Source organism: Aspergillus fumigatus, chromosome 4 (genome assembly GCF_000002655.1).
Source record: "Aspergillus fumigatus Af293 chromosome 4, whole genome shotgun sequence".
In the NCBI taxonomy this organism is placed as follows: Eukaryota; Fungi; Ascomycota; class Eurotiomycetes; order Eurotiales; family Aspergillaceae; genus Aspergillus; species Aspergillus fumigatus.
In genome coordinates, this window is record NC_007197.1 from 1,760,116 (window position 1) to 1,782,303 (window position 22,188).

A 22,188-nucleotide genomic window follows, 5' to 3' on the forward strand; every position below is an offset into this window, starting at 1 on the left:
TTTTTTTTTGATTGCCGTGCTTTGACTGTTTTATGATAATAATCGAATTTCATTTGAGCAACCTTACAACCGTTCAAGACTGAACCTACGGCGAGGCAGTGTGGGATGTGCCTCTTAAGCAATCAGATCGCGGCTATGTACTTATGTATGCGGACTTCGTAAAATCTGCGTAAAATTGTCCGCAGTAGGTACAACCAAGTGGCGGGCATAGCACAAGCTCGTGTATGTGCATCAGATCGGATGCATGCATGCACATATCGCCAGGATACGCACGTGTCGGATTTTGTTTTCCTGCGAAGCTACTCATGGCATCATGGAGGACGACAGGTTGGGCATTCAGAGACCTCTATGTGCGTTACAAATCACAGGTGAAGTCGCGACTAGGTAGTGCAAAAAGTGGGCCGAAGAAGAGAGCAACATCCATTTGGAGCCGTTCGCTTTTGTCAATTGAGAACGCCACGCTAAGAGAAAACCGAGACACGAGAAGACAGAAAGGGGATATTAACCAAGCAGATGCGACTAGATCACATGAAAATGAGCGTCAACTACCCTTCGTTGTAGGAGTGGCCGCGATGCGATGGGCGCCGTACCGTAAATTTAGAGCATTGGTTAGACCGAAGGAGAATACGAGATCTTGATAGAATCATCGCGTCATCCGCATAACAGATCTCAGAGTTCTAGAGAGCAGGATTCTCCTTGACGACCTGGCGCACGCGCCGCTCGTACGCCGGCCGGTCCTTCTTGAATAAGTTATATGCTTCAGCTTGCGCGGGAGACTCTGGGTTCGGGTCATCAAGTAAGTCTTGGATTCCCAGAAGAATCTGCTTGATTGTGATGGCCGGCTTCCAGGCTTCTTCTTCGTTAAGGATTGAGAGACAGACGGTGCCCGAGGGGTAGACATTGGGGTGGAAGAGTGGGGGGACGAATTTGCCTGTATCGTTTGCGACGTCAGTTTAGCGGGTTCGGATATGGATGCGGGAAAAGGTGGCAATGTATATGAATATATGATGCCAGCAGTCGGAAGGAAAATACGTACATTTTGGGGGCTTGGTCGGATACTCTATTTCCAAAAAGAATCGAGAGATGGTCAGCATATTCGCTAGTTATACAAGGACCGACCGGTCACGACCACAGGCACAGACAGGCTTACCATCTGGAAAGACAACGTCCAGCTTGAATAGACCGCCTTCCCACAGCGTATTCGCTTTCCCCGGGATACCGCATTCCCAGCGCTTCAGGTCCAGCACGCCCTGGGGTGTCCGATGAGGCTTTGCGTAGAAGCCGAACGGGTGGTCGCGTCGCCATTGCTTCCTGCGCGTGGGGGTTGTCAGTCTCTCTTGGGTTGTTGTCGGTTGCGGAGTCGTGGATGTGTTTGCGCGGCGCGAATTTAAGCTGGGTTGATGGACATACCGTTCTTCTGTAAGGCGGTTTAAACAGAGGGACATGGTGAGTTAGTGATGTGAATTGGTCGCAGGATGAGGTTTGCCTTCGGTTGAAGAGGCGATTACAGACAGTTCTTGGAGAAATGACCAAGGAAGGTTCGCCGCGGAGGAACTCTAGGGAGAGAGACTGGAGACAGGTAAGAGAGGAGGAAATGAGAGGAAAGAGAGAGAGAGTCACAGACTAAGAGGCTCAAAGTGAATGGCCACCAGATGAGGCTTTTCCAGTGTTGCTCAATGGATTTGATACCCCACAGCCAATCGGGTCTCCACTGATAAATATCTCAGTCACGATCATGTGACTCTGCACGAAGTAGTTTCCAGTGGCCAACCTGTGGAAGGAGTTGGAAGCAAGAAGGTACCCGTGTTTTTTCGCAAAGTTGTGTGAATACAGAGATAATTGAAAATATTTCTTGCATCAAGCTGTTCTGTCTTAATACACTCAGGATAGTCAATACGAAGGAACAACAAGGTGAATCTATCTTAACCGTATCCATATGAGTATAAGGACCAATGCTTCCTTGCCTCAGGCTCCTGTTGTGAGACACAAGCATTGAACTCTTGATTGTCTCTTTGTTGGGACTCACAGATGTCACTCTCCCATGCCCTTTGCCACATGTCAATGCCGTCTACCGTTCTCAAATATTCTGCATTCATGTAGTCAGGTTTGGCTATGACTGCGACACGAACGAGACCTTGATTTTCGCAGTGATAAAGGAGCCTGCCACTGGTGCAACGCCAGCAACACTTCATGCGAAGCCTCGAGCCTCAGTCTGGGCCGCACAGTATCCCAAGCAGGGAGGCGGCAGACAAGAAGGCTGTCAGGAAGTTGATGACGCGCAAGGTTGCTATCTTAAGGACTCAAAAGTCCGCAACAACGTGGATAGTGTCAAAATATTTGAGCGCAATCATCTTATCTGCATATAGTTTCATACTGTTCAGTACCCAGTCATTATCGCATCAGAAATCATGATCTCAGAAGGCAGAACCGAGTCATTGCATCGACTGACTAGTAATGAACCCCCGTGAATATGCGGTACATGTTACTTGCTCCAATGCCTGCTACCGGTCGTCATATATCCCTTCTTCGAATTTCTGAGTGTCGTAGAAACGGGCTGTGATTGTGTTGCCATTGAACACTCGGCCTTCCAGGGCATTCACCGCCTGACAGATTTTGTCAGTGTCCAGACTTGGATGGCTTCTGAATTCGGAGATACTCACACGTAAAGCCGACAACTGATTAGTAAACTTGACAAAGACCGGCACAGGGGGCCCAGATTCACGGGAAATGAAGACACGCTCCACACGACCGTACTGATCAGTGTTAGATGGTAGCAACCCAGTCATGGATAGAGAAGCGCACCTTTTCTGAGCATTCCTCACCAATCTCTTGGATTAACCCCCCGTCTTGATCACCCTCGAGCTCAGCATCGACATCCATCCCATCAAGCATACCCTTGAGGATGATGACTTCGCTCATACGGCCGAACTTGCCCTCCTCTTCCTCCGCCTTCCTCTTACCGCCAATGATTTTGCCCCTGCCAGCAGGAGTAACAAAACCACCACCTTCCGAGTCTGGCCGCTTCTTTTGCTTCTCGACTTTGACCTGCAACGGCTTAACGATACCCGACCCCGTGGCACCCAAGCCAGATCCCTTGGTCCACCCGTACTTCGCCAGCAACCTCTCGGCGAATCCCTTTTGTCCCGGCCGGAGTGAGCGCTGGCCGTCTTCTTCGTCGGGTGCATCCCCCGCAGGCTCTTCCTTCGCAAAGACTTCTTCAAGCTCCGCTTCTGTGGCGGGAATATCTTCCGGAGGTGGAGGCAGGGTATATCGGACCGGCGCGCGAGAGATTGTGGCAGAAGCTGGCTGCAGTGCATCCAAAGGCCGAGGTGGCGGGCGAGTGGGCGCCTGCAGCGTAGGCTGAGCTGCAGCAGCCATTTGCACCCGTCTCAGGTAGGCGTCTTCACCGGTGGGATCATCCGAAATTGGAGCAGGTGCCTCTTCTGGCGGAGGGGGAGGCGCAGGTGGCGTTCGACCAGACATTAATGCATCGGATTGACCTGCCGTCATGCGCGCGCGTCGAGCAAATGCATCGTCTCCTGTAGCTTCATCGAGCGGTGCAGGAGGGATATCGTTAAGATTAGGCGGAGGCGCAAAACTCTGCGGAGGCGCAAATTGTTCTGCAAAAAATTCGTGAGCATTCTTAACAGTCGAACGCCATGCAAAGAAAAGCTTACTGTTCATTGGTCTCGATTCATCGGCACTGTGCGAGCTCCTGCTCGGCGATCGTGCCATTCGGTGAGCGTAGAGGCGATCTTTCCACTCGCGCACCTCAGCAATCTGCTCGTCACTATGCTTATACTCTTCGTAGATGTTCGGTCTTGAAGGGTCGTAGATGTCATCCCAATTTTGGACGAACGCCTGCGCTTCCCGGTTCTTCTTGCGCTTTTTACGCCCGCCGCGCTGTCTCTTCTCGCCAATGTAGAATCCATTGACGTCGTCTTCTTCGGTTGCTGCCCAGTCCGCAAGGGTGGTCTTCACGGGAGGAGCCGGCGCAGACGCAGCGCCTGGGGTTGACTTGGGCAGCGCTGGTTTCGGTTTAGGTTTCTGAGCAGCTAGCTGTGGTCTTTTCGTAGGCTGAAATCGAAGAGAAGCTGAATACCCGAGAAGAGAGGAAGAAGGCCAAGTGAGCAATCAGATCGTCAAAGTGGGATACATGAAGAGAACTTCTCGATCACGAAAGAAGGGTATGAGCTCTACCAGCACTTAATTGCTGCTTTTTCGCAGCTGAATCATCTGTCTGTGAGTCGCCTTCCGAGGCCTGCTTGAAGACGACCGGGGCGCGAGAGATTGTTCCGGGAGAGGATGCATTGGATGATGGGTCAAGGAGATTGGCATAGAGAGACAGGCCTCCCCCTTTGGAAGGGGTGGATTCCGAGGTCATGGATAAAAAGGATAGATAGATATATGTGGAAAGTAGTGATAGTTCAACACAGAAGACGGAGAACAAGAACTATAATGTTGTCCCTGCAAGGAGGATCGTTGAAGAGTTGGAGATGCGGAGTGATTCCATGCATAAACCATGTTTGCTCGGCTTGCACTGTTTGCTATGTTTGGCTTAACCGTTACGTAAGCCACCCGGTGCCACCCGCTTGGAAGGAGGAAAAGACAGGGAAGGAAGACCGAGGAAACAATGGGGCCCGACGACAATTGAACAATTTGACCCGATACTTCGCAGCCAAGTCCGAGGACCCATGGGCTTAACCATCAAGGGTATAATAATGGCACATCTACGTCAATTGCGTAGGATACATGAGTGGTATCCGCAGATTCCTCATGTTCAATCTGTATAATCTATCTTAAATAACCATCTTTTCCATCGCTGTAAATAACCCCTGTCGCCCAAGACATACACCATAAGAACGATGGCCACACTAGCTCAGTCCCTCTCGCCCTACAGTCCGAGTGTTGCAGTGATAGTCCCTCATAAGCCGTCGGCCTTGTCGGTCTCCTACCATCAGCTTCATACCCATGTCGCCGACTTTCAAGCCAAGCTCGCTAGGCTGGGGGTCGGCCATGGAGCTGCAGTATCATTGGCTCTCGTTAATTCTTTTGAATTCATAGTCTCTTACTTGGCTACATCATGGCAGAGAGCTATCGCAGCTCCTCTCAACCCGGCATACAAGCAGGATGAGTTTGAGTTCTATATTGAGGATCTCAGCTCGAGCCTGGTGTTGATTCCACGGGGCTCTTTTGCCCAAGGTGGTCCTGCTGTGCGGGCGGGTAGGAAATACAATGCTGCTATCGCGGAGTGTTACTGGGATGGGAAGGAGGTTGTACTGGACGTCAAGGAACTGGGCAAGCTGGCAGGAAAGGGCAGCATTGGTATCCTCGAAGCACAACCTGATGATATTGCCCTTGTTTTGCACACCAGTGGGACAACTGGTAGACCCAAAGCTGTATGGGCCTTCTACCCCTGAAAAGAAGGCCATCATACTGATCGCAATATGGGAACAGGTCCCGTTAACACACAAGAACCTTGTCACAACCATGAGTGAGTAAACAACACAGTCTGACATGGTCGAGATTTCACTGATCAATCACAGAAAATATCCGGGATACATATCTGTTAACTCCCGAGGACCGAACGTACTTAGTGATGCCCCTATTCCACGTTCATGGGCTGCTGGCCGGCCTCCTCGCCCCTCTCTTTTCAGGAGGCTCTGTTATAGTACCTCTCAAGTTCTCTGCCTCCGAGTTCTGGCAAGATTTCGTGACTCACCAGGCAAACTGGTACACGGCTGTGCCTACGATCCACCAGATCCTCCTAAAGACCCCTCTGCCGAATCCCATTCCCAGGATCCGCTTCATCCGCTCATGCTCGTCGCCCCTTTCCCCCAAGACTTTTGAAGACCTGGAAAGAACTTTCAAGGCCCCCGTTCTGGAAGCGTACGCGATGACAGAGGCCGCCCACCAAATGACGAGTAACCCTCTCCCACCCGGAAGACGCCGGCCTGGCAGTGTCGGCATCGGACAAGGCGTAGAGGTCAAGATCCTCGACCAAGCGGGCGAAGAAGTGCCTCAGGGCAAAGAGGGGGAGATTTGCGTCCGTGGCGAAAACGTGACCAAGGGGTACCTGAACAACCCGGCAGCCAACAAGTCGTCTTTCACCAAGGACGGTTTCTTCCGCACGGGCGACCAGGGGAAGAAGGACCGCGACGGCTACATTATCATCACCGGTCGCATCAAGGAGCTCATCAACAAGGGCGGAGAGAAAATCAGCCCTATCGAGCTTGACAACACGCTGTTGTCTCACCCCCAGGTTGCGGAAGCCGTCTGTTTCGCTATCCCGGATGAGGGCCACTATGGAGAGGATATTGGAGCCGCGGTTGTGTTGAAAAGTGCCGGCTCTGCAACCGAGGCGGATCTCAAGGCATGGATGGCTGGAAAGCTGGCCAAATTCAAGACCCCGAAGCAGGTATTCCAATGCCCCTTGTGCCCAACGTATTTTCCTGAGCAATGATCTTACAGCATACAACAGGTCTGGATAATCACGCAGATTCCAAAGACGGCAACGGGGAAGATACAGCGACGCAAGGTAGCAGAGGCGATGCTCCAGCCCAAGGCAAAGCTGTAGTCACATGCATGTTGTACATGCGACCAGATCTTATAACATAAATAGTAGCATCATTGCTTGGGTAGATTGCCAGATTTATCAATGTATTTATCTCTCACAAACATGTTACTGGCTCGTAGCGTCCCACCCCCGCCTTAAGTAACTCACAGTGCCGTCCGAACAGCAGATTTGAACTGAACCACCATTAGCCTCAACAAGCAAACAAGCAAGTCACAGAAAACCTAATCACGTACCGGAATAATCTGCGCCTTCTCCAAATCCCACACTCCACTCCGAACATAGATATCCTTGCTCAGGAGCTCTTTCGCCTGCTCCTCGCTCTCGGCCATCAGCAACATCGCACTCCCCTTGAACGAGGGCGTGCCCTCGGTAGAATGAGACTCCAGCATAGCCCCTGCTCAACTCACTCAGCCATCTTCTCTATGAGGAACCATAACTGTCGAGGCCAAATGGCAGGAAAAAAAGAGAGCTTGCAAGGTACTCACCCCCCATCGTGATCACCCCATCCGCAACCAGGGGCTTAACGCACTCGAGGTGGGAGCTGTACAAAACCCACCTCAGTATCGCACCTCGTAAGGTCCAGCAGAAAGCAGTCTAGGTTGGTGGAAGAGTGACTTACGAGCGCACCTCCAGCCTCTTGGCCAGAGCATCCGGCTTATCAGGCAGGATGCAGAGGAACTCGTGCTTGGTGGAAGCCATGATGGTGGACGAGAATGCTCGGGTGAATGATCGGCTGAGAAAAGCGGGGGAGGTGAGTCTGGTTAGATAGACCATGAGCGTTGATGAGATGGGTGAGAAAGTAGGAGGCGTAATATCTACTGTTTTTGTTTAAGTAGACTGCCCCTCGGTACTCTAGTTCGCAAAGCCGAGATGGGTAGATTCGGCGTGGGGCAAAAGGACCGTGTCACAATGTGGAGAATGTTCTACTCCTGCAATGGAAACAACGACGATACGAACAAGATGATCATACGAGAAGATGAGTATGTTAGCAATGCTTGCTTAACAACGCGATCTACTTCAATTGCCCATGCAAATACATGGTCACTGTTAGAATCTTCATTGGGTAGACGGATATGGTATTGTCGCAAAGTAGTAGCAGCTCTTCTGGCTCAACAGATGTGCTTAAAAGCTGTCGAAGACTTGGTATGCTTTGTCGGAAATTCACATTGTGTAGCTACATATATATGTATGTACATGAAGGGTTGCGACCTCCATGCCCGATCCATCGCCCTGTCCATCTCAATTTGACATCGACGCCCTTGGTCGCGTCTTGGTCCGGTAACATGTCCTCTCTGCCAAAGACTCCTAGGCATCCATTCAGTGGGCCTCTGCATACTCCAGGGACACAAATCTGAGAACGATGTCATTGACTGATCCCAGCTTAGAAGACAACTGGGAACCAAGAACTGGTTCCAGGGATGACAATGCCAGATTAAAGCATCAGGGTCGTCAAGTCCGTCTGCCTAATGGCAGAGGATCAAGAACAAGACCCAGGCGGCTATGAGTTCAATCAAACAGTCGACCGGTCAACTCTATAATCCTCAAATACCGCTGAACAACGTCCCCGAAGCGCCAAGGAAACAGCACGTAAAGAAATCCCTAGAACACAACATATGAAGAAGATTGAAAATTATTGATATCATTAGATATCCGTTTCAAAACATCACTGAAGAAACAAGAGCATAGAAAGGAATAGCTGGGAATGTAACCAGCATTGATGAATATGGTTGAGAGCTCCACACAATCATCCTGACGGCAACTGCGTCAGATATCAGTGGACAAACGGGTATTGAGCGCAAATTGAAGAGTTGGGTCTTTCAGGTCTACTTCGGCAACCCCGAATGCATGGGTAAGGCCATTGACTCATATCATTGATTATTAGTACGCTTTGCGATCCCCTAGGTTGCCGGGCTTCTCTTCAGTGTCGATGTGCCACACAATGTAGTTCGGCAAGCCATATACCTCGTATCCAGCCCGCTTGGCCATACGGGCAAACCCTTCCGTTTCAGCCTGGTTTTCGAACGCATAGGGGGGGAAGTTGATGCCTATAATGTGGACGGTTAGAACTCAAAGGTACGTGATGATGACAGAAGATGGACCAACCGGAACGGTGAACGTCTGCTTTGACCAGAATGTTGACACCACCGATGCCGTCAAGCTCAACCTCCTCGTCCTTGTTCTTCCTCCAGTCACCCATTCCAACGAGGTATTCCCGACCCGTATCATATTCCTTATATCCCTCAGCGAGAATAGTGTCCGGGTCCAGAGTCTGTCTCAACCTGCGGCCTTTGTCGGATTCGATCCACGAATTGTAGTCAACTAACGATAGTCAGTAAATAATGCTTCCAAAACATGGGAAAGGGCATGCACATACAGCGACCCTCAATATCACGCCCGTCCTTGTAACGATGGAACCAAATGTCTGTAAAAGATCATACGTTAGCGCTGAGGCAACTGGAATAGAAGAGTTTCGACATACTGGGAACAAGGATGTCCCTATTGTGGGAAATGAAATCTTCCAAAATAGTTGGAGGGCTGTCAACGATATCCACGTCTCTCCAGTAGACCCAGGAGTGATCAGGCTTCAGAGCGGAGTAGAGGAGGTAATTGCGAGCTCGGGCGATAGCCTTGCGACGGGGCCCCTGGGCCGCAAAGGAGTGTCGATCCTCGACATTCATGCCAGTTTCAGCTCCAAATTCCTTTTGAATAATTGTCGCGCTGCGGAAAGCAATTTTGTCTTCCACTTGATCCTGAATTCGTTTCAGCTCCCTGGCGAGAACGGCGAGCGTGTCATCCTGAGAGTCGCCGACAAGGAAGGCCAGATCAATGAGTTCATGGGGGTAAGTGATGTTGTAGAGGAGATCGAAGTATTTTTCCAGATGGGGAGCGGCATCTCTTAGAGGAGTGAGGATCAGCACCCGCTCCTTGTTCTCCTTAGCTGCACGGGTCGACTGAATGCCGTTGAGGTCGACATTGATAATACTGCTGTCATTCACGACATAGGGCTCATGGTGGTTAAAAATCACCGGAGTCTGAGTATGTGCCATCCATGCATTCATCTCGTTGATGGTCATTTCCATTGGAGATTTGGGGGGACCATAGCAGTAGAAACTGATCACACCAACCACGTGTCAGAACCACTTTGCACTTCATGACTACCGAATGGATACTCACTTTTGCATTCCTGATGCTGATTTGCTGATTCCACGCCATAATAAGATCAAAATGCCTGTCAGAGCTAAAGATATCAAGAATCGCGGCCGTGTAAGGAGAACAACAACGGCCCTCCAGGGAGGGAGTCGAGCTTTGGCCGACTTCCACGTTACGCCACCCTTAGGAAGAAGCATCTTTGCAATATATGATCAGAGAATACGCTGCAACTGGCGAAATGCAGTTCGAACACTCAGGAATCGCAACAGTCTGGGCACGGCAAGGATTCCTGGAAGGTGCGTTGTGGACACTCAACGTCGAACGGAGATAGGCAGCCGACCACACGGCGGCTGTAAATCCTCGAAGCTGTTTACCACGAACCCTGAATAACACAATTCGAAGCAAGTTTTGAACGAATCGGCCTGGCTGGCACTGGAACGAGAGGGATGGAGTCGGTAACGCGATAAATCGCGAAGGAGGGAGGGATGGCTCGGTAGAGATGGGGGAAAAAAGGTGGTCTGGCGGAAGGGTGCGGCCAGTAGGGCACCGCAAGAGAGGAGACAACAAACGAGTGTAAATGGAGCCAGATGCGATTATGAAATGTATATCTAAGACGAAAGAAAAGAAGAGAACCAGGTCTGGCAAAATGGAGATGGGTGACGATGCTGCCAGAGAATCAAGCCGTCTGGGAGAAGAAAAAGCGAATCGTCAAAGAATGGACGGGGAGTTTTCCCTGAGAACAATCTGGGCACGGGGATGGCGGAGCCCAGAACGCAAAGTCCACCCTTGGTGTCACTTTCTATAGGTGGTGGTCAAGTCAAACCAATGGGACTTCATCACCAACATTATCATCGGTGCAGATTGGCTCGAAAGTAGCATTAATCCGAAGCTCTAGAATTGATCGCTTTATTCGGATTTCGTCAATTTTGTGGTGTCCTCAATCATCTTCATCAACAACCCCCCTTGCGGCGAAAAGGGGCTGTTCTTGGCAGTTGGTCGAGGCGCATCCCATTCGCTGACTGGAGAGAATTACTATCTCGAGATCTGCTTACATCGTAGATACCTCCGCATTGCGATATTGCATGCAGTTCGGAGCGTAGTCAATCGAAGATGATAAAAATTGGAATTTTGTGGCTATTATTCATGAATCGTGTATTTGCCGGTGTGTACAGCTGCTTATGTCTTTCAAGCATATCATAACGTTCAACAATGGGAGAGATAAGAGACCGAAACCTGCTCCTGACGTTTCGCATATTTGGGAGCATGAAGGAAGCCAACATCAGGCCAGTCCAGAAACGACATATGTCCCAAACACCAAGTTTCCACAGGAAAACAGAACCAAACAAAGGAAATATGCAAAGAAATCGAATAGCGCTCTGAAATCCACCCATGGTTTTCTTTTCCTTTCAAATATACCGCCCTTTTTCTCCAATGTTCGCCAATAAATGCACCCTAAATATTCTATAATCCGCGAGATAAGTTGAGAGATGACCGAAGCCGAACGTTCGAAAATGCAGAATGAAAGCGCATCACTGTTCACGGAATTGATGTTGATACAATGCAAACGCTCAACCGCGATAGACAATCGAAAGCAAGCCGGTTTAGGACGAGAACCATTCTATGACCCAGGGAAACTCATGACAGAAAGACGACCTTTGGAAGTCACCACACAGAAAACTCATTTCCCTTTATCACGGCGATGGGATCAGAGATTCGCGCCGCGAATTTGCAGCCGAATAGTTTGTATGAGGAAATACCGGTGATGAAGGTCCTGTCATGGGAGGAGTGGCGGAGAGAAATGTGTGTCCGAAGGACTGTCCGTGGGAGGAGCCTGGATGTAAGGGCTCGGGGGCGGCGCTTGGGGCAGCGATGCCATCACAGAGAACTCGCAAGCCAGGAAGCACATTTTGAGTCTTGGCTTCAGGGACCAGCGCCAGGGGACGAGGGCTCGTTTGCTCGCTCTTGGGGGACCGGAACATGTGCTCGTATGACTTAAGTTGGAACTCAAGTGCTTGGTTTCGCTCTTCCAGCAGCTGGTTCTCCTGCTTCAGAACCTTGATCTGCTGTTGAGCTGTCTGCTGCTGCTGTTGCAGGTTCGACACCAATTGCTGGAGTTGCATGCAGCGGATCTGGGGCTGCAGCTTCTCTGACAGCTGTCGAGGCATTTCATTCTCCTGGCGAATCAGGTGCACGATGATCAGCAGCATGAAGTCGATGAGGAAAATAGCACCCTGAACGATGTGTTCCTTGGATTCAGGCAAGCTCTTGGCCGGGTTCCAGCCGGCCCGTTCAAGAAAGAAGTCATGAATCCTACTATCCAGCTCCCGATGCAATTGGCTGAGATTCTTGCGACGATTTCCCTCGGCAATGCGGTGCTTCTCTCGCTGGTCATCAACATCAGCGGAGATCATGCTTCCCTTGCGCTTTCTTCCGCACAACTGTTGCAGTGGTGGCTTCCGACTGATGTTCTTCGGGGCAATCAAGCTCAGCAGGTCGGCAGGAGAGAGTTCCTGGGACCAGTCAAAGGCCTTGCGAGGCGTCAAACTGTCGGGCCAGGAGCTGTCGGCGGAGTTGGCGGGAGAGGGAGGAGTGACAATGTGCTCTGAAACCGGCCACGACGACTTGGCGGGGATAGTGTCATGTGGGCTGGGTGGGCTGGGAGCAAAGATGTTAGAAGTGAAAGGGTTAAAGGGTCCCCGAGGCAATGGCTCCGCGCGAGGAAGGGGGGGTAATTTGCGGTCATCGCCCAGATCTACAGGCCCGGATGAGCTGTTTGAGATGGAGCGTATGCTGCTATTTGTGGAAAGGTATGTCAGTCGGACAACGCTTCGAAACGATGAAAGACATTGATCACTCACGGCAAAGCGCGGCGCTGGGAGGTCTCGTCGCAAGTCGACGCCATGTCTTCGAACATCATGTTTCCGTCTGTGCTGTGTGTTTTGCGGGTGGCGGACAGCGGAATGGTTATGTCTGTGTGTCTCACCGTGTAGACACAGCGATAGACGACCTCCAGACCGGTATTCTGTATGTGTATGTATGGCGGGTACGTGCGCAACCTTGCTTGATAGGTACGTCTCAGAGACAACAGCAAGAGATGAGGACGTAGAACGTAAAAAACAATGCTTCTTGTGCTGTACTGTTGACACAGGGTTGGTGCCAAGCAGGTGAGACACTTGTTTAAGAATTGAGAGGTATAGCTCAAGGGAGATGCTTGGGCAAAGCGAGGGATTCCACGAGGCAATTTGAAGAGGTGAAGAACTCAAAGCTGCTTGTTCTGTGGATAAGGTGCGAACCCGCTGCATGTTTTATATCTGGTTGCAGGATGGCGAACGAGGGATGAAGGAGAGGACAAAGAGAAGGAGTTCGACTTCAGTTGGTGGCGCTCAGACGTGCAGTGGATGAGCTGCAGGCAAAAATGGAGCTCGAATCTCTGGATCTTCTGTCCAAAGTGAGAGTGTATCTAAATTGAGGATGTATCAACTATCGGCTAGGCAGATCTGCGACCAACCCAACTTGGAAATGGGGAAGGGAATTAGAAATTGGAAATTACAGTATCTAGAGCATGTGGGCAATAGAAAATGGGTCTGGTCTAGAAGATGGCATACTTACTAGCAGGAATAATATATTTTACCATTGACATGACTTCCTGGTCAATCCCTTGGTACTGATGTGCAGAGGCCCACCAAGCCACAACAGCACCTTTTCAGGTCCATCCCATGATGGCGGGGAAGTAAGAATGGCATTCCGCCAGAGTTTGGTCTCGACATCCACTAATCAATTACTAAAAACCATCTATGGGGCACGGAGCTGTCCAGATAGTATCGAGATAGTGTTTGGGAACCGTGGTCCCGTTTGAATTATCTCTGTCACAAAACCTAAGGGCACAGACGGCACTATTCGTGAGTACCTCACGTAACACATGTGGCTCACACTAACCGGCATATGAGGAGAAAAGCAGATCGACGAATCAAGCGTTGTTTGAATGACCTCGCTGTTTGAGCTGGATAGGGATCGAGACTCTTGATTTGTCACCACGACTGTGGATTTTCGATCTACACGGGTAGAAGACATCGATTCCCCTTGCATTACTGCCATAATACTTCAATATACTTTGATCCAGCAAATAATGGCCATGGTCTTAATCTCCTCGGGCACCTTCATCCCCAAGCAAAACAATGAATCCCCGAAAATAGTGTGAGAGTGTGTGTACGGGCGAGAACAGAGCAAACGTTTCCCGTAATGTATGCATGAACGAAATCATCGAAGATTCTGTGGCGGCTGTGGAACAGCCCATCCGGCTTTGCTTCTGCTCTTTCTGGGGTAAGAGACGCCGCTCAATGGGTGTGATGCCTATGGAGAAGAGGATTCCCAATTCCAGACGCCCCCGACAAATTGCATGGCGGAAGGAGCAATCGGAATCAGCCTCCGCCTGTTTATCCCGATCTGGAGTTTGGAGATGTTGCCGATGCATCCTTCCTGCTCTACTTGCAGCAGTGGTGATACACTGGTAATGCGAGAAATGACAAAGGTACTGACAAGCGATAGTGATGGCACAGATAAATATCCGACGCACAAGCAGACGCAAAGCCTCCACCATGGCGGGTCGTCATTGCCTCAGGCTCCACAAATCCTGATCAGAATCAAATAGCACGAAGCAAGGACCCTGAGCTTGCTGGAAGAGCGAAGAGCTTGGGACAGCTGAACAAAAGTACCTGAGACGCTCTGCGAGGAGGCAATCGAGCAATCATTGATGGCGATAATAACCGTCCATGGCAATGTTATTGTTGTACATACCATATCTATAACTATTGAGCTCGACGAATACAGCAGAGTCGGCGTTGGCACGACCGAGCATGTTCATCAATAAGACTCTCAATACGGTACATAATACGTCTATCTAGGTACCCAACCGAGCGAAGCCGAATAAAATTACCCATGTAGCCCTAGATCATTAAGGGATCAAGCCTCGAAGCCTCGAGGGCCACTCGATGATCGCCGAGGTAGGCCCGTCTACCTGGGTCACAGGGAGAGCCCAGCGACCAGGATCAGATGGCTGTCAGACTCATGGCTCCGACGTTCTGGGCTTCTTCGGTCTTAGGGTAATGGTGACTAGCCCAGTAAAGCCACATAACGTCAATAAGTAAGAGAGTTGCCTGGTCAGGTTGCCAAAGTGATTTGGAATTTGTTCCAATCAATGACAACTCTAACGGACACGCATGCCGTTGATTTTGGGACGCCACTCTGACTCGACAGTCAACAGAAATAGAGTGCGCAGTACTGAGAGGTGTTGCTTCTATGTTTATCGTCTACTGTACCATCTATCGGATTCGAAGCAGTAACCTGTGGTCGTACTTCAGTGGCAGGAATATCAATGAAGGCCTCCTGATAAAGAGTAAAATTTCAATTCTAAAGGCAATGGGTCAGCGACTGAATGTGCTTTCGTCATCAAACCCCTAGATAGCAAAGACCGAAAAGGAAATACGCCAAAAGGGGCAACTTAATTAGTATCGAGTAGGAACACTCTGTAGTGGACAACGCGGAAAGCAATATCAATAATACTCAGTCTCCAAAAGATAGTTATGCATGTACATACATCCGTAACGTATATCTACCTATCTTACAGAGTACAATATCCATATACTCTGTATGTACAAAGTACCCCATACAGAAAAATGCTGCATACCATATCCATAACTCCCACTAAACATGCGCGCCGAGCCAGTAAAAGTGGGGCCCTGGCAAAAGGAAATAAGAGCTGTCATATTCATGACCCCGGATCTATGAAGAATCAAACGGATCTTACGCCTCCTTCCTTTTCTTCTTAAGTTCTTTTTTTATAATTATATTTTTTTCCCCTCACTCACCTGCTCGCAACCCTGACTCTCTGAGATCTCAGGCTCTCAGCTAGCCTGCCCCACGTTCAATGCCCATGGGAAGGCAAATCCTGGAAGCCATCCGCCATCCGTAACGACTTGTGATTGACATTAAGATTCATCATCAATTCTCCTTTTTCTTCTGGGTCTCTGATTGATCCTCATTGCGTTTCATCAGAAGTTGGGGAATTGCTATTCTGAGGCATAGCTCGCCTTTAGTGATGATTTCGGGTACTATGCGCCATGCAATGTGCAGTACATATCCCCTGCCTTCGAAGCCTGAATGGGGTTCTCTCTGTTTCTACTTACATACCTCTTGGGGAAGAACCAACTTACCCGGGTCTGATTCACTACCAGTCCCAGAGAGCAGTAACGGGGACTCTGACATAAGTACCAAACCCCTGTTTGGATTGATTGCCATGGGGATGTGGTTGAGCCGGGTGCTAAACACGAGAGTACTAGATACGATTGAGAATTAGCTGCTAAAGTTACTCGCATAATCTCATGGTGGCCTTAAACAAACTCCAATCTACAATCTAGTGATCCTTGCAAGACACATCTTTCACGAGGGTAGCTTTCCGTTTGCTCGGATGATTGGTTAATTGATAGTTCAACAGGTTGAATTTAATGCAGAGTAGCAATTTTCCGGCATGACCATTCACGGACCTTAACTTGATTACTTTCAGAAGTACAGTGCGTAGAGTTCGTCGTGTACCTACATGAGTCTCTTTGAAGGCTATGCGACTATGGGTATGCCTACAAAGTTTAGGTACCCCGACGATAACCTCATGGATATCCCTTAGGAGCCCCTGCTGAAATTGTCCGGGTGGGCTTGAAGTTGATCAAGGGTGGGCCTGCCTGAATTAATTACGAAATTGGTAGGTCACGCTGTCTGGCTTCAGATGGTCTACTCCGTAGTTCGCATGCCGTGCTCGACCATGGGTATCCGATAGAAATCCTTCGGATACGCTATCAGAAACTTCAATATCTTGTCAGATAGAATGATCGTCAAGGTCAAAGAGCCAGCAGAAAAGGGAGCTTTCCTCAGTCTTATTGGCAATTTGGCATATACAGTAAGTAGACTAGAGGGGTATCATGATTTGTGTGGATTTGCAGATTGACCACCTCCGTGCGAAGTAGTAGCTTTTAGTGCAGGTTAGCGAGGTTTCAGAAGAAGACTAAGGGCCGTCGCGCGAGGTCTAAGTGTATGTCGGATCTCATCCAGGCCAACGGGTTCACAGGCAAACTCCGTTAATTCAAACATTAAACCGTTCGGCCTGGCATTAGCTTCCTCCTTCCAAGGTTTAGTCAAATAGTCCATACTATCTCCCCCGTCAATTACGGGCTTATCGATTTTGCTTTTTGTGCTCTTAGGCTATTGATGCTGAAGGACCTTTCTATTTACTATCTGCTGAAGACGTAGTCAGGCCGGTTCAGACGCCCAAGCCGTTACTGACTCACTGTACACTACTATACAGTACTATAGCTTTGTGTAACGACATCAGGTGAAACGTAAACGTCCAAGGGAAGCACTACCAGAAAGGCAAATTGATCGAAACTCAAATGGAACCATTCTTGACAGGTCATAAAAAGCAAATGGGGTTTGTTTCAAACCCAACCATCATTATGTTAGTTAGCATTCAATCAACAGTCAACAATCTCCGGTCCCAATCAGTGCGTTGTCCATGTTTACCTGTCGACTCGGACTAGGCGAGCTCCGACAAATGCTGCATCACCGGAGTGGTAGTTGCCTGAGGCCGCAAGTCCAACACCACGATTTCGATAGGTAGTGAGACGAACAGAGGCTAAACCCGTTTACGCGTCTCTTAGCACTAGGTATTGTTCGTCCAGAAGGCGTTGGCGCTGTGGCTAAAACTGTAAAAACGGACACAGGCGTCTCCCCATTACAATCATCCAATAGATATTCCGACCAGTGCCCAGACTCTCCCGTCAGGTGTGGAGAGACCAGGGACGCCCCTGCATGACAAATGCAAGACTTTTCATGTATCGATTTCTTCTAGGAGCACAACCATAATCAGCAAATGTTTACTGTCCTGAAGACTGGAACCTGGATGTACGATCAACTCGTGCTATGTTTCAGTTTTCTCTGCTCAAACTATGCCTTGTTCTTCTTGTCTTGAATATTTCTGATGCTTCAAGCTAAGTGGGACGAAGATGGACAGCGCAGGAGATGGCCATGCCTCTCGCCTACTACGGAATATTCAACCGATACCAAAGCAGGTGGTTACAACTTACAAATTCTAGTTGCCACTCGAGCAAGGCATGAATAGATACTCCATCCTCTACGCGACCAACCCTATATTGTCTTATGCAGAATACCTCAAGACTTGAACCCTTGATACTTTGAATCTGGTCTGAAGTTCTAGGCCGGACGACAGGCGCCATTCGAACACATTGCAGATATGGAATGTGTCCTGTATTAAGAGCCAATGCATCAGTTGTATCGATTACTGCAGTTCGATCGGATGCTACCGTACTAAACATGCAATTGATCCCCATGCCCGTGCAGTTCCAGTTTGAACACGGAACCTTACTATGGGCCTTAGCCAGAGCTATGCCCGTGTCCAAGTCCCCACATATCCTACTACCTACCGGGAAGGTGGAGGTCTATAGGTCCATGGTAGGTGGGTAATTGTATTGATCAGGGCAATCGCCTCATGCAAGGTATCGTGGACCTTGATATCTATCGTAAGTTCATTTCTAGGTGCAACAAGCAGTCCACTATCTACATAATGATTCCAAATTGTGCTTCCCTGTTCATCAATCGTGTTCCGCGACGAAGGACTTGTGGTAGCTATTTTTATATCTTGCAACGATCCCCAGTTCTTCTGTGCACCGATAATCGTATCGTTCTGGTTGGAACTGTCCTGGCACTGCAGATCATTCATCTAGGTGTGCATTGGGCTATGGAAGTATTGTACTTGCAAGACCAGGTGGCCATGGTGGTGGTCAAGGTTCAGCAGGCGTATTGGTGAGCTGATGATCATCCCCCCTTCAGCTCGACACGGACGCCGGGTCAGTCCATCCGCTGGGGCGAACATACCAATTTAGAGTATCTAGGGCTATAATTTGATCGTCAGGGTGATCCATCGAGGGCCGGATTATACTCCGTACGTGATGCAACCATCTCAATCAATATCTGGAGTCCAGCGGAGAATACTAGATAGAGAGATAGAACCTTGGAGTCTGCTTGCCTCTTCAGAAGAGTCTGCTTCCTCGGGCCTCGAGACTCCAGTCTAGGGCGGGCAATTCTACAGGTACCAAGCCACCCACCACTCCCTACCGAACCAGTGGCAAACGGACTTTGAGCCCGAGCACCCATTGCGATGTGTAGAAACTCCCATCAGGTCGTGCATGGTCGTGCGGGCACAACCTCAGGCAGTTGTCTAGAACACTTACTGCAAGACAGAAGAACATCGAACCTCTCGTGTGACTATGACCCCGTCCACGTATGACATGCATATGCGATCCCAGCAGATACGCTGGTCTCTGCGTGCTAGTGCTAAGAACTATACATCCCAGTCAGATTCAACTTTCGGACACGTCAAGCTGGAGGCATCTCCGCGAGTGTTCATCGACTGCGAAGCGGGAACAGGCCAGCATCGGACTACGAGGTCCAGATTGACCCCTATCGTCACTCAGGATACTCTCAAGCCGGAAACCACCATTAATCATGCTTGCCCTCTTTTAAAGATGACACTGTACAATGACTGAACCAGAATTCCATCGCTTCAGCTCCAGCTCCAGCCTTCAACGTCACGGTCTCGGATTTCCTTGGTTTGTAGCGCAGTGGCCTGCAGATCCTTCGCTCGCAGGTTTTGTCCAAGAACGTCAACGAGCATAAGTCCTCCTCTACTGCCAAAGAGCACGACCCGACCCAGCAATGTGTCCCTGATGCCCCGTTTATCACCCCCACCCGTGCAACTCGGGGACAGATCAATTGCTGACTTTTGAAGACTATCAAAAACAGGTTTTCGCACGAGCTTCTCCACGTCATTTAGACAGGATCTGAAGTTTTCTTTTCTTGCGCTTTGCCTTGAGTTACGTTATCTTGAGTCGCTGAGTCCTGGATCGCAGCCACAGTTTAGATAGGCTAGAAGGAGCAGGACTGACGAGTGACCTGGGAGAAGAATTGGTCTGTTCAGTCAGGGCATGTCCTTGGAGACTAGCACAAAGGGCATATCCCTTCTCGTCTTTGCGTGCCAAGGCCAAGGCTTGATTAAGTATTTGTTTTCATCTCTGTGCACTGTTCTGGTTCCCTATGGATCAGCTCGTTGGAATACATTCAATTAGTCCTAGGGATACAAATACTCATACTCAGTATAGGCAACAACACTTCAGGGCCAGTAAGGTCTGAATAAGGGTTCAATACAGTCATTTATTAGGCCCTCGAGGGGCTGAATTAAGTATAATACACCTATTCCGATCACACCAAATCCTTTGAAGTCCTCGATGGTTACAACAGTCTCACTTGGATGTGTTTTTCGACCGCTTCTCCCAGCCGATGATGCTTGGCTTCATGGGGCCCGAAAAGAGGGATGAATAGTCAGTTTCAGGGACTCCTTTCTTTCCATCCACGTTGAAAAGTCGCAGGTGGCGCACAATGGTCGCCAGAATCACACCAAGGTTGACATAAGCGAATTTCTCGCCGATGCAGCGGTGTCGGCCAGCACCAAACGGAAGATAGGGACTTGACGTGCCCTTGGAGACGGCGCCGTAACCGTAGTCGACAACCTTGTCGTTCTCCTGCTCCTTAGTAGCCTGGTTCTCCCAGCGATGGGGATCCCAGCACCCAGCATTGGGGAAGTGTTCGTCGCTGAGGGCTGTCACTCCAGGTGAAGCAAGGAGCACGCGACCGGGAGGAATCATGTAAGGGGTCCCGGGAACGGGCAAGGGGCTTTTCACCTTGCGCATGATAGAGTGAATAGAGGAGTGAATCCGCAAGGTTTCACGAATAACATGTTGATGGAAGGGAAGTTTGTCAAGATCCTTGTACTGGAGCGGAGGAAGACTGCCGTCTGGCCCGGCGGGGCCAAGATTGGCCAGCTGTTCCTGATACAGCTCTTCGAGGACTTTTGGCTGTGAGGCCAGTCTCAGCATAATCCAGGCGCTGATGGACGAAGACGAATGCTGACCAGCCATCAACAGGGTTATCATCATGTGCGCAATCTCTTTATCAGGCACTTGCTGGCCGTTTTTGTATGTGCAGTTCATCAGGTTCCATATCATGTCTGATTTCTGAGAGTCCTTCTCACCGTCAAGACGGCGCTGAGTGATGATGTCAACGTAGATTGACCTCATGCGCGCATGAGCAGCATCTCGCTTCTTGTTATGCGGCAATGGGGCCCACGGTAGCATAAAATTGATGGGAGTAAAGCCCTTGTCCAGGTCATGATAGAGGTCAGCGAACTCAGCCGTGAGTTTGGAACGAACTTCCTGGCCTTGGAGGGCTCGAGCAGCGGTAAAAATGGTAATCTCAGCCATTGCCGCAGAGATGTCCACCCGGCCGGACGAGCCTTGAAAGTTCGGTGAATCGCGCAGATAGTCCAAAACCTCCTTCTCAATAAGTGGCACATGAGACTCTAACGCAGACTGAGTCAAGCCGTACTTGATGAACTTTTTCTGCTCCATCAGCTTGGAATTGGGACAATCATACACCACGTCCGATCCGAAAACGGGGGTCGTCAATGGACTATAGACCTCTTCCGCATTGACATCCTTGAGCTTGCCGTTGAGAATAAACTCGTTTCCCTGAACGCCCAGGTAGACTGTGGTTTTTTGACCCAACAGTATAAAAGTGAAGATATCGCCATACTGCCAGTTAAGAAAGCAATACTCAGCAATGCGCCCAGGAATGAATGTCAAACTACAATCTTGAAACTTGCCTTTTCTCTGCACGCAAAGAAGAACTTGTAGGGATCAATCCCGTAACTGATGGTACTACCCAGATATGGGACCCAATGAAAGACCATTGGCGGTTCTGTTCGGTTCCAAAGCCGAAAGAATAATTGATAAACAACATTGAGCAAGATTGCCGTCAGCACCGCAACGGCCATGTAGGCCGTAAGCCATAGCATCGGCACCATTTCGAGGAGACACAGGGAGGGTGAGCCCGAGGATTAGAGTTGCAGTGATGAGGGAAATGAAAAAGAATAAGAGGAAAATGGATAAGAGGGATTATTTCATATACTGGATTCCTTAAGGCCTAGGACAAGGACGAATGAGAGACCAGCTAATGAAAAACATGTTCCATGCTGTATTTTATATTCACCTACCTACCAATATAGGTTCATAGGTAAGTAGATCTACCTACCGTAGTATGAGTTAGGGTGTATGGTATGCTGGAACTACACCTTAGTAATTAGGCAACTTTCATTCGGCTCAGCACACATCCGGACCGCGTGATTCTAGACAACTCTGGAGTGGTGCTGCGATTATTCACTCATGAGTTTTTTCTAGAGGAGAACAGTGTAAATTATTCAGAGTGCTTCTTTCCTTCTCCCTTGCTACGCACGTGTTTCAGAATGCTGCCGCTGAGCAACATATGAAAGCCATAGTATCTCCAGC

At 49.5% G+C, this 22,188-nt stretch overlaps 7 protein-coding genes across 7 annotated transcripts; 1 reads left to right on the forward strand and 6 right to left on the reverse strand.

The window, feature by feature from the left end:
- Nucleotides 1-590: 590 nt before the first annotated feature.
- AFUA_4G06830 (E2 SUMO-conjugating protein UBC9) lies at nt 591-1,698 on the reverse strand. The gene is made up of 4 exons (XM_747050.2): nt 1,625-1,698; nt 1,151-1,569; nt 1,037-1,060; nt 591-931 (listed from the first exon to the last, which is right to left on the reverse strand). Exons 2-4 carry the CDS (start codon nt 1,443-1,445, stop codon nt 678-680), a joined length of 573 nt encoding a protein of 190 aa, XP_752143.1. The 5' UTR covers nt 1,446-1,569; nt 1,625-1,698; the 3' UTR covers nt 591-677.
- Nucleotides 1,699-1,823: 125 nt separating this feature from the next.
- Nucleotides 1,824-4,583, reverse strand: AFUA_4G06840 (uncharacterized protein). Its single transcript, XM_077804574.1, has 6 exons — nt 4,201-4,583; nt 3,678-4,094; nt 2,803-3,620; nt 2,661-2,753; nt 2,450-2,603; nt 1,824-2,373 (listed from the first exon to the last, which is right to left on the reverse strand). The coding sequence occupies exons 1-5, from the start codon at nt 4,382-4,384 to the stop codon at nt 2,502-2,504; spliced, it is 1,614 nt and encodes a 537-aa protein (XP_077660720.1). The 5' UTR covers nt 4,385-4,583; the 3' UTR covers nt 1,824-2,373; nt 2,450-2,501.
- A 111-nt stretch (nt 4,584-4,694) lies between these two features.
- AFUA_4G06850 (acyl--CoA ligase) lies at nt 4,695-6,463 on the forward strand (the record flags this gene model as incomplete). Its single annotated transcript, XM_747048.1, has 4 exons — nt 4,695-4,778; nt 4,848-5,399; nt 5,458-5,494; nt 5,547-6,463. The coding sequence occupies 4 exons, from the start codon at nt 4,695-4,697 to the stop codon at nt 6,461-6,463; spliced, it is 1,590 nt and encodes a 529-aa protein (XP_752141.1).
- Nucleotides 6,464-6,465: 2 nt separating this feature from the next.
- On the reverse strand, nt 6,466-6,966 carry AFUA_4G06860 (uncharacterized protein; the record flags this gene model as incomplete). Its single annotated transcript, XM_747047.1, has 2 exons — nt 6,466-6,606; nt 6,811-6,966. The coding sequence occupies 2 exons, from the start codon at nt 6,964-6,966 to the stop codon at nt 6,466-6,468; spliced, it is 297 nt and encodes a 98-aa protein (XP_752140.1).
- A 715-nt stretch (nt 6,967-7,681) lies between these two features.
- Nucleotides 7,682-10,677, reverse strand: AFUA_4G06870 (ANP1/MMN9/VAN1 family protein). Its single transcript, XM_747046.2, has 5 exons — nt 9,752-10,677; nt 9,057-9,688; nt 8,952-8,999; nt 8,681-8,896; nt 7,682-8,622 (listed from the first exon to the last, which is right to left on the reverse strand). The coding sequence occupies exons 1-5, from the start codon at nt 9,922-9,924 to the stop codon at nt 8,456-8,458; spliced, it is 1,236 nt and encodes a 411-aa protein (XP_752139.1). The 5' UTR covers nt 9,925-10,677; the 3' UTR covers nt 7,682-8,455.
- An 81-nt stretch (nt 10,678-10,758) lies between these two features.
- On the reverse strand, nt 10,759-13,349 carry AFUA_4G06880 (putative HLH DNA binding domain protein). The gene is made up of 3 exons (XM_747045.2): nt 13,337-13,349; nt 12,586-13,239; nt 10,759-12,520 (listed from the first exon to the last, which is right to left on the reverse strand). Exons 2-3 carry the CDS (start codon nt 12,642-12,644, stop codon nt 11,419-11,421), a joined length of 1,161 nt encoding a protein of 386 aa, XP_752138.1. The 5' UTR covers nt 12,645-13,239; nt 13,337-13,349; the 3' UTR covers nt 10,759-11,418.
- A 3,910-nt stretch (nt 13,350-17,259) lies between these two features.
- cyp51A (cytochrome P450) lies at nt 17,260-21,707 on the reverse strand (the record flags this gene model as incomplete). The annotated part of the gene is made up of 2 exons (XM_747044.2): nt 17,260-21,435; nt 21,507-21,707. The coding sequence occupies 2 exons, from the start codon at nt 21,705-21,707 to the stop codon at nt 20,089-20,091; spliced, it is 1,548 nt and encodes a 515-aa protein (XP_752137.1). The 3' UTR covers nt 17,260-20,088.
- Between the last annotated feature and the right edge of the window lie 481 nt (nt 21,708-22,188).